The sequence below is a fragment of the Trichechus manatus genome, unplaced genomic scaffold (genome assembly GCF_000243295.1).
Source record: "Trichechus manatus latirostris isolate Lorelei unplaced genomic scaffold, TriManLat1.0 scaffold00045, whole genome shotgun sequence".
Lineage (NCBI taxonomy): Eukaryota > Metazoa > Chordata > Mammalia > Sirenia > Trichechidae > Trichechus > Trichechus manatus.
The window spans coordinates 6566745-6577715 of record NW_004443981.1 but is presented as its reverse complement, the minus strand read 5'-3'; the positions used below and the strand labels follow the sequence as shown (position 1 = coordinate 6577715).

Genomic DNA, 10971 nt, shown 5'->3' with positions numbered 1-10971 from the left:
CCCTTCCCCCTCTCAGGAGGCTTCCCCACGACCCTTGCCAAGGCTGCAGCATGGTAACAGCGCCCCCTCAGCCCCTGCTCGCCCCAGGACTCTGCCTGGCCACTCACTGCCCGCAGGCTGACTCCCGCCCACTGAGGTGTCAGAGGTGGCAGAAAAGCAGGCCAGGCCAGTGAGGAGCTGGTCGTGATGCCGCAGGGCCTGCGGACCGCAGCGGTCAGTACAGGCTGGAGCACTCAGATGTCTGGATGCTGGGCTGGAGCGCCCTGGGGATTGAACCCTAGCTGCTCGGACATTTCCTGCAGGATCTGGGCCATCTTCTGAGGCCCTGGTCCTTGAGGCTCTTCTCTGCCCAGCACACTCTGGGTCCCGTGAGCAGCGATATAAGTCTCATGATCTCCATTTTGTCCAGGATAAATTCCTAGGAAGGAAAACAAATCTCTCTCGCCTGTCAGTGTCTTGGAGCCCCGGAACACCAGGGACTAAAACATCATCAAAGGTTGATGTGCATCCCCTGTAGCCCCCACAGGGGCTCTGCAAAGCATGGGGTACCATTGCCATTCGGCAAAGAAGCAAGCTGAGGCCCCTTCGAGAGGTTAAGTCACTTGCCTGAAGCTGCACAGCCCAGTGGTGGTGGGCTGGATGACTCTGAGTCCTGGTCCTTGTGTGGCTTCCTGAAAATGGTCACCTGCCTCTTCTTACTGCTTCTTCCAAGGAGCCAGCCCTGACTGCTCCCAGGCTCCCTCTCTGAGGGGCATTCCTTTTTTAGGACCAGGTGACCCTTTATCTCCCCACACCACCAACGCTTTACCTAACACAGTGCTGAGACTATAGGGATGGCGGGACTCAATTAGTATTGGTAGAATGACTGACTGGTGTAGACCCAGAGGCCCCACGTGATTGTTGTTGGGGACAACCCTCCTGATATCACTGCATACATTTCTTCTTTTTCTTGGGAAGACGGTGACTTTAATACACAGTGACTATTTAGACAAATGTGCCCCTTATCCAGAATTACATCATTCATAGTGCAATGTGAATGAGTTCTGCCCCAAGGGATGCCAATTATATAGACTTCAGCATGAATGGTGTCCCCGGGAGTTGTGCCACACAGCGGCCCTGATACTGTCTGTGAAATTGCTGTGAGAAGTCCTTCTGAACTAAGATGCAAGCTTGTTCACTGTGAACTGTTGCTATTGGACACCAGAGAAGGGACTTGCCCGTCAGTGTTCAAGAGGAGCTAAGAATCCTGTGTTTGACCATCTTAGATGTGATATCAAAAGCACAAACAACAAAAGAAAGAAAAGGATAAATTGGACTTTATAAAAATTAAAAATGTTTGTGCTTCAATGAACACCATCACGAAAGTAAAAAGAACCCACAAAATGGGAGACAATTTTGCAAATCATATATCTGATAAGGGACGTGTATCCAGAATATATAAAGAACTTTCACAATTCAACAATAAAGACAAACAATCCAATTAAAAAATAGACAAAGGATTTGAATAGGCATGTCTCCAAGGAAATATACACATGATCAATAACCACTTGGAAAGATACACAGTGTCATTACTCATTAGGGAGATGAAAACCAAAGCCACAATGAGATACCACTTCACACCCACTAGTATGGCTAAGTAAAAAAAGACAAACAATACCAAGTGTTGACAGGATGTGGAAAAATTGGAATGCTCATACACTGCTGGTGGGAACATAAAAGTGTTATCAGCCACTTTGGAAAACAATTTGGCAGCAGTTCTTCAGTATGTTAAACATAGTTATCATACGACCCAGCAATTCCCTCCTAGGTATATACCCAAGAGAATTAAAAACATACATAGATGCAAACAATGTTCATGGTGGCATTATTCATAATAGCCAAAAAATGGAAACAAGACAAATGTCCATCAACTGATGAATAGATAAAAAACATGTGGTATATCCATACAAGGGAATATTATTCAGCCATAAAAAGAAATGAAGATACATGCTACAATACGGATGTATCCTGAAAACATTATGCCAAGTAGAAAAAGCCAGACACAAAAGGGCGCATATTGTATGATTCTATTTATGTGAAATGTCCAGAATAGGCAAGTCCATGGCAATAGAAAGCAGATTAGGGATTCCTAGAGGCTGGAGAGAAGAGGTAATGGGGAGTGATCGCTAATGGGTGTAAGATTTCTTTTTGGAGTAATGAAAATATTCTGAAGTTAGATAGTAGTGATGGTTGTGCAACTAACAACAACGAAGTGTACACTTTACAAACGATTGTATGATCTCACTTACGTGAAATATCTAGAATAGGCAAGTGTATAGAGACCAAGGTTTATTCGTGGTTGCTGGAGGTGGGACTGGGCAGTGTTTCATTCTGTTGTACGTAGGGTCACTATGAGTCGGAACTGACTCCATGGCACCTACCAACAACCAGAGGTGGGCAGGAGGGAGGAAGGGGGAGTCATCGCTTAGGGGACACTGAGCTTCTATTAAGGGCGATGGAAAAATACGGAAACAGACAGTGGTGATGGCTGAATATGATGAACGTAATTAATGGCACTGGATCGTACATGTGAGAAATGTTGAAATGACAAAAAAGGCGAACTTTTTATATCTCAGAGAAGCTATTATTTAAAAAAAAAAAAGCACGCGCATTTGTTGAAACCAAGCTGATGACACATTTTATGTTATGGCAGCCTCAGCAACATGACCGATGTCGGGCTTTCGCTCGGCGTGGGGGCTGTGGGGAGGGGGCCCTCCGGGGACTTGACTGAGGGTCTGTGCAGATGGCTCCCTCAGAGTCACTGATACGCCTCTCTGTGTGTGCACACATGTGTATAAATGCATGGCCATGCCTGTGTGTGCGCCTTTGTGACTGTGAGCTCATGTCTGTGTGTGTGGGTGCAGGGGTGTGTGTATGTTTTGTGTTAGGTGTGCAGAGAGCATATATGAATGTCTGTACGTGTGTGTGTGCGTGTACACCACGTGTGTGCACAGGTACACCGTGTGTGTGCATGTACACCGTGTGTGCGAGCGATGTGCTGGAGTGGGGACTACACAGAAAACCCTGCACCTAATGGGTGCTCATGACAAGTTTGCTGAGAGACTGGAAGAGGCTCCCAGCACAATGTGCCCCTCTGCACCAGCAGCCACGTAGCTGCAGGGAGGGTTAACGGGCTGAAATGAACGCAGGGGCCCAGGCCAGCCTGGGGCAGTCAATGCCCTGCAGCCTGCTGTCCTCACCTGAATCAGGTCGAGCTTGGAGAAGAGTCCCATGTTCTCGGGCAGGCTGTGGGCAAAGGGGCAGCACTGCTGGGCCATGCTGTCGATGGCCATCTGCACGTAGTTGAGCAGCAGGCTCTGCAGGAGGAGGAGGCGGCTCAGGCCCTCTCCCATTGCCCCCCACGCCCAGCTCACTCGGCAGCCAGGGAAGTGTCCTGAAGCCAGGAGCCACCTTCTCGTCCTCATCTGTGCTTCTCTCCCAGCGGGGCTTGGCTAAGCCCCTCCCCCTTGGGGCCTGAGGTCCTGGCTGGAGACATCTGAGGTATGTGCCTGGGGAGCTGCTAAAGAGTACTGAGGAACCAGTGGCCTTTGTTCCTGGCAGCTCTGGAGTTCTGGACCTCAGGTTCATGGACAGCTGGGCAGCCTTGCCTCTCAGCTTGGAGAGCAAGGCCTGGAAGGGATTCTACACTGTGGCCAATCCAGCCCCTGGCTCCCTTGCTGGGGGCCGGCAGCCTCAGACCCCAACTCTCATGTATTCCGAACTTGGATTCCATGGGGCCAAGTCTGCCCAGGCCTGAGGAAGCCCTGCCTTCGCTGACCACACCTTGCCTGGGGGAACGTGCCCAGCAAGCCCTGGGCCGCTGGCAGGCCTGGGCCACAGGAGGCTGTTCACAGCCTTGCTCCCGAGAGTCTTCCCAGCAGCCCAAGGCTGGAAGGGCACAGACTCTTGGCTCTTGTTATGGATGAGAAACTAGGGCTCCAGAAGGTAACTAGACTTCATTCTCAAGGCCAGTAAGAGGCAGTGTGAGAGCTTAAGTCCAGAAACTCTGGTCCCTGGTCAAGGACTTCAGCCATGACTTGTTCTCTCCGAGTGTTACTTTCCTCATCCGTAAAACAGGCATGGGTAAGATTTAACCAGAGTCCTTGGGTGGTGCAAACAATTAAGTGCTCAGCTGCTAACCCAAAGATTGGAGGTTCAAGTCCACCCACAGGCATCTCGGAAGAAACGTGTGGCGATCTACTTCTGAAAAATCATCCACTGAAACCCTATGGAGCACAGTTCTACTCTGACACACACGGGGTCTCCATGAGTCAGAATTGACTTGACGGCAACTTTATTTTTTTTAAAAAAACTCAACCAATATTTAGGAGTGTCTAGGTCAGAGAGACCTAAGGATTACCGAAGAGAGAGCTGAATAACCATTCACTTAAACATCGTTATTTCTATTGTTAAGTACAAACACTGTAAGCCCAAGACCAAGCACCCATCGCAATGCCAGCTCTGGAACCGGGGCTCTGGTTTTTAGCAGACCTCCATCCTTAACTCTTTGTGACCTCAGTTCTCCCATCTGTAAAACAACATCTGCACCCATTTTTGAGAAGTCTTATGGAAGCTGACGGTCCCAAGGAGAGGTAAGTGGTGTGAGTGTGCATGTGGGCGTGTGCGTGCGTGTGTGCGCGCGCATGTGTATGTTGGGGGTGATAACTGTGGAGGAGCTGCAGCCCCCAGCCCCCGTCCCCAGCCAGCAGCCTGCACTCACACTGTGGCTGACTGTGCCTTTCTGGTAGGTGATGCTGTGTTCCACCTGCCGCCGCTGCCGCTCCTCATTGCGGTGACACTTCTTCTGCAGCTGACACAGACGGATCTTGAGTCTCTGGGCAAGAGGGTCGGGGTCACCTCTGTGTGGCCAGCCCTCCTGGGGCACCTGCCTGGGCCTGGTCCCGAGCAACTCTCTGCCCTGGGGTCAGAGCAATGACAGGAGTGGGAAGCACGCACAGATGTCACCCTACGGAGGAGGGGAAAGTTCTGGGTGGCAGGGGCCATTCAAAGCACCAGAAGAGGCAAGAAGGGCGTGTCCAGGACAACTGGGGTTCAAATCCTGACTCAGCCTCTGGAGCCCCATTTTCCTCACCAGAACCCAAAGCCTGTGCCCTTCAGCCTCGGCGGGTGGGGGGGCGGGCGCGCGGAGGGGGCAGGGCAAGACCGAACCGCCTGCAGTGGCCGGGGCCGCACACTCCTCCGGGCAGGGTGCGGTCAGCGAAGGCGGGATCTCCTCAGGCCTGGGCGGAGCTGGCCCCATGGGATCCAAATATGGAAGACCCAAGGCCAGACCAAGTCTCCCCACTTCTCCGAGCTTTAGTTTCCTCATCTCGTAAATGAGAGGAAGAGCGGGACTGGGACTAAAGTGCAAAATGTGAAGGGGCGCCCAAAATTCCATGATCAAGAGAAATAATATTTTAACGCGATGCTTTAAAAATAAAAAATAATGCAAAAAAAATCCAGGATGAACAAAATATCAGAATGTTAAAAATGGCATCTGTCCCTATACTTAAGTGACTCCCCTCCTTCACCGCACCCTAGTGTCAGCCCTGGGAATAAAAGCACCTGCCTTGAGGCGCTGGGGTGAGATTTAAATGAAATGCCTCCTGGAAAGTTCTGCTCACGGTGCCGACTCTGGTAAGCCGTCCCCACTCTCCAGTGGGAAAAAGAAACCCCAGGGTGGGTACAAACTGTGTAGGTTTGCAGCATGGCCACTAGGGGGCAGAGACTCCCCAAACATCACACAGCGGCTCTTTGCAATGAGCCAACCAGCCAGCCTTGCCTTGACTTCTCCAGACACCAGCTGCAGTGCATCTTCATGATGCGAGGCTTTTGCTGGACTGGTTCCCTCTTTCTGGAATGCCCATCCTTCCAGGCAAACCTTCTATTTATTGTGAAATAACCAAAAAGGAAAGTGGGGAATGAAGTTTGGGGGGCATTCGCTTTGAGACAAGCAGTTTGTGCTCATTTATCTTACAACAACCGTACCAGCTAGGTGTGGTGCCCCCATTTGACAGATGAAAAAACTGAGGCTCGGAGAGGGTACAGACTTGCCCAGGGTCATGCAGCTGGTCAGTGGCTGAGCTGGGATTTGAACCCTGGGCTGTCTGATTTCGACTTGTGGCAACCCCATGTGTTACAGAGTAAAACCGCTCCACAGAGTTTTCTTGGCTGTAATCTTTATAGAAGCAGATCGCCAGGCCTTTCTTCCTCGGTGCCACTGGGTGGGTTCAAACTGCCAACCTCTGAGTTAGTTGTCAAGAGCAAACCATTTGTACAACCTAGAGAATACCTTTTAAACACAAGCTGGGCCTCAGGAAAAAGCCCGTCAATCAGCAGAAGGGGAGAAAAGGCAGATATAGACCAAGACTTGGGAGTGTCAGCCCTACCCAGACCCTTTCAGCAGCCTCCCACTACCCCAGGCCTTCCCCGGGGTGCAGAGGAAAGTCTCCTCCATGCTCCCAGCTGTCTGGGCCAGAGGTCAGATCAGGTCTCAGGCGGCCGTTACCGGGACAAGAGACCTGTGACCCTCCTCTAGAGACTCCAGGCTCTGGCGGACAGCCTGGCTCATCCTGGAGAGGGCTTCTAGGTGCTTCTGGGCGTCTTGGCTGGCTGTGAAGAGCCTCCCGTAGTGCTCTACCATGGCCTCCACCAGGGCCTCCTCCGGCTCCTCCCAGTCCTTGGAGCCTATGGAGATAGCACCATGAGGGATGGGTGGGTGCAGAGAGCCCGGCCCTTACCTTACCCCGCGGTGGGTGATCCCGATATACTCGATGAGGCTCCAGCCCCAGACAATGCTGGGCTTACACAGACAGCAGGACAGGCTGGCACTGTCTGCCCATCATCCTCCCACCTCTCCAAGAAACCAAAAAATGCAAAACCAGACCAGTTACCATTGAGTCAATTCCGACTCATGGCAACCCTGAGTATTGCAGAGTAGAACTGTGCTCCATAGGGTTTTCAATAGCTGTGACCTATCAGAAGCAGATCACCAGGCCTTTCTTCCAAGGCAACTCTGAGTAGGTTCAAACCACCAACCCTTCAGTTAGCAGTCAAGCACTTAACCATGTGCGCCATCCAGGACTGCTAGAGAAGCCTCAAAATTCAAAAGGCCTCCTAGTGGCTGAGAACGTGGGTTCTCAGGGGACTGCCGGGTGGGACAGGAGACACCCAAGGAGAAACAGCTGGATTGGGGGAACCTGCAAGAAGGGGGAGGGGAATTGTTCCTTCCCCGAGTGACCAGATCCCAGCTCTGGCTGTTGCTCATTCAGATGAGTTGAATGTAGCCAAATGGCTGAATTAGGGAGGCCCCAACCCGGGAGGCTGCCAGAAGCAGCACTGGGTGCCCAGGTGGGCCTCAAGCCCCATGCCTGGGCTGGAGCCCCGCGCCCACGCCTGGCTTGGTGCTCAAGGCTCGTTGCTGTCATCCAACCTCCAGCCATGCCTCCCAGCCCTGTGCTGGCGCTCCAGTAGCAAACCCACCACTAGCGTGCTATTCTCTTCGCCTGGATACCAGACCCCTTCGCTGACCTCGTGTGTCGTTTGGCGCCACACGAGAGGTCACCTCCTCAGGGAAGCCTTCCCTAACCCCTGGGGCAGAGTCCTCAGGCTCACACAGCTCCTCTTCAGTATCTCTGTTACAGCATTTAGTGCGAGGCTATGAAGTCAGATCAGAGATCGAGTTCCAGCCCTACAACTTCCTGACTGGGCAATCTTGGGCAAGTTTCTTAACGTCTCTGAGCCTAGATAAAACAGTACTCAGAAGCTTATGAAACCAAACCAAACCTAACCCATCATCGCCGAGTCAATTTCAACTCATAGTGACCCTATAGGACAGAGTAGAACTGTCCCCACAGGGTAAGGAGCAGCTGGTGGATTTGAACCGCCAAGCTTTTGGTTAGCAGCCGAGCTCTTAACCATTGTGCCACCAGGGCTCCCAAGAAGGAGTAAAAAGATTTACTTAAGAGCTCACCGCAAAGTAATAGTTAATAAATGGTAATAATTATTGCTATTATTGGCGATGCTGAAATAATAATTGTTGTTAGTTGCCATTGAGTTGATTCTGACTCATGGCGACCCCTCGTACGCAGACAAGAACCGCTCCATACAGTTTTCAAGGCTGCGACCTTTTGGAAGCAGATTGCCAGGACTGTCTTTCAAGGCACCTGTGTGTGGGTTCGAACTGCCAGCCTTTAGGCTAGTAGTCGAGCCCTTAAACGTTTGTGCCACCCAGGGATTCCTAAAATAATAATATTAATGGTAAGAAACATGTCTGTGTTTCTCTTCCCTTCCCTTTTCTAAGAAGTTTTCAGCACTTGTAACAGTGGACGCTGGTAGAAATTATAATAAAAACAAAGCTAAACCAAACAACCCACCTCAGCTGTCTATGTGGTTAATAATAGCAAAACCAAAACCACCGCAAACAAAATAATAATAATAGTTAACATTTACTTGTGCTTGTTAAATGCCGGGCGTTATGCTACATGCTTCCAAAGGATGATTTCCTCTAATTCATGTAACTATCACTATTCCCATTGTACAGATACAGAAACCAAAACCTGAGAACTTGCCAGAGGATCACCATGGGGCCAGGGTTTGGACCGGGCAGTCTGACTCTGGCCCCTGGGCCCTTCTTAAGCACTGTGGCCTTGACCTTCGTGGCTCCCCATTCTGCAGATGAGGAGCTCAAGGCCTCATGAGGTCACGCACTGTGCCCATCTCGTGGCTGGGAGGTAGCTGGACCAAAGCCTGCATGAGCCGCCCACAGGACAGGCTTCCCGTGGAAGCTTCACACGTACCCTTGGGGATTTTCTCAACGACTTTGATCAGAAAATCTTCAAATCGCTTGTGCTTCTCGACCTTTCTCTTCAACCTCTTTTGCCTGCAGAAACATTTCCGTGACAGCAAGAGGCAGACATGAGAACATGACTTGGAGGCTCCCAGATCATGACCCCTTATGAGGGCTGGCCACCACCTTTTATCTCTCTCAGTCTGTCCACGCCCATTTTACAGATGAGCACGCTGAAGCTCAAACAGGTCAAATCAGTGCCCGCTGTCAGGCAGCAAGGACGGGGGCCCAGGGAGAGTGAAGCCCAGGTCTTCCTGGTACAGTGTCCATGGGCCCCTCTCCTGGGCTGAGCCAGTGGTGGCCCAAACCCCACCTTGGGGACAGATGCCTCCTCTTAGGTGAACCAGGGGCAAGGAGCTTCCTCTCTCTGCACCTGAGGTGCCCACCTGTAACACGAGCAATGAGAGACCCCTCCTTCAATGGGACCCTGCGGGGGCAGCTAGCACATCATGAGCGCTCAGTCTGAGGTCGGGGACCCCACCAAGCCTCTGGAGGGAAGGTGGCCGGGGCCTACTGCCTTGCCACGCTCGACTCTCAGGGGATCCTGAAGCACGCTGAGTCTCCAATAGATTGCCTGGCCTGGGCACAGTCAAGGTCATCAGAAGGGCAGGTGGGTGGGGGTTCCCAGAGGTCAAGGGCAGAGGGCAGGACAGGGCTCTGGAGGATCTCTGAATGATGGCTGAGAGTCCCAGAGCTAGTCCCTCTGCCCTGCTGGGCCCCGTTTTCTTGCTCATTAATTCCTAAAAAATCCAGGAAGAAACAGTGTTTCCCCACAAACAGTATGTGGGCCCCCTGGAAGCCACAGCAGTGCTAAACCTCACAGGGGTCCAGAAGCCTGCTGAGAATCTGATGGAAGGGTTGGCACTTTTCTTTCTAAAACTATTCACAAACATATCCTCTTGCAGTTAATTCGGGCCTCTGTGGGCACCCTGAAATTCACTCAGAGCTAGGGGGGCAAGTTCATAGGGTGCCTTTTGGAAGAGTTTGAGCTGACAGGTCCATAGGGACGGCCACACACACCTCCTCCTTTGTGGTGGGGAAATTCGGCCACAGAGGGCCTAGGACTGGCCCAAGGTCAAAGGGGGACTGCGGCCCTGAGGACTGGTAGCCAAGCCTGCCATCTCCTCCCCACAGCGGTGTCACTTCCTGATTCACTTCTGGGCGTCACTTCCCTCCTGGTCCATCCTTGGTCTGGCCTCCTTTGGTGTCTGTGCTCAGTCCTAGCCCCTTACCCCCTGTGGGTGGCCCTGAGGCTGGGGCAGGGGGGACGGCAGAGCCTGGGACAACTCGTACTTGGCCTGGAGTTGGCAGAGTTCCTGGAACAGTGCCTGCAGGTCTCTGTCCTCGTCGGCGGCTTTGCTCAGGCCAGCCCCCAGGCCCGCATCCATGGCCACTGCCATTGCTCCTCACAGCCCGGGTTTGCCAGAGGAGGAGCAGCCACTTGAGGCAGGCAGAGGAAGACACGTGGCGGCAGCAACCCTCCCGGCAGCAGCTTTCTCTTTGGATCCTCCCAATAGTCCTCGGAAGCCAGGGTCAACGTTCCCACCTCATAGAAAAGGAGACGAAGGCTCAGAGAGGAGCTATGACTAGCTCAAGGTCAGCCAGCCAGCAAGTGGCAGGACTGGACTTGGACTTGGGGTTCATTAAATAAATTCAGGGTCTTTGAGTTACACCACCCGCTCTGGAGGGGCTGAGGGTGCTTTCTGTAGCAGCATTACTGACCACTTATCTCTGCCCTTGCTGCCCCATAACTGGTACAGCTCCATCATCCCCAAGTCTCAGACCTTAGCCACCCAGATGCCTGGCGGACTGCCAACAGATGCTGGCTTCCAATGACATTGAGGGAAGAGTCATGGGGTCAGAAAGCAGCCTGAGTAGGGAAGAAGCGCCTTCATCATCCATCTCTGTGTGCCCACCCACCCATCCATGCATTCTTCATTTAACCAACAGCACAGACTCACAGCTTATACGCGCTCATAGAGCTAGAATGGAGACTGAGACAGACACTCAGAGCAAGCTCCTGGTCCAGCTGAGAATAGGGTTTCTGAACAGGTAGTTTCAACACAGACTTGCAAAGAGTTCCT

At 52.1% G+C, this 10971-nt stretch overlaps 1 protein-coding gene across 1 annotated transcript; it reads right to left on the bottom strand.

Moving 5' to 3' along the window:
• Positions 1-277: 277 nt before the first annotated feature.
• CCDC197 (coiled-coil domain containing 197) lies at positions 278-10287 on the bottom strand. The gene is made up of 6 exons (XM_023731657.1): positions 10181-10287; positions 8838-8920; positions 6548-6726; positions 4760-4873; positions 3240-3356; positions 278-418 (listed from the first exon to the last, which is right to left on the bottom strand). The coding sequence occupies exons 1-6, from the start codon at positions 10285-10287 to the stop codon at positions 278-280; spliced, it is 741 nt and encodes a 246-aa protein (XP_023587425.1).
• Positions 10288-10971: the final 684 nt, after the last annotated feature.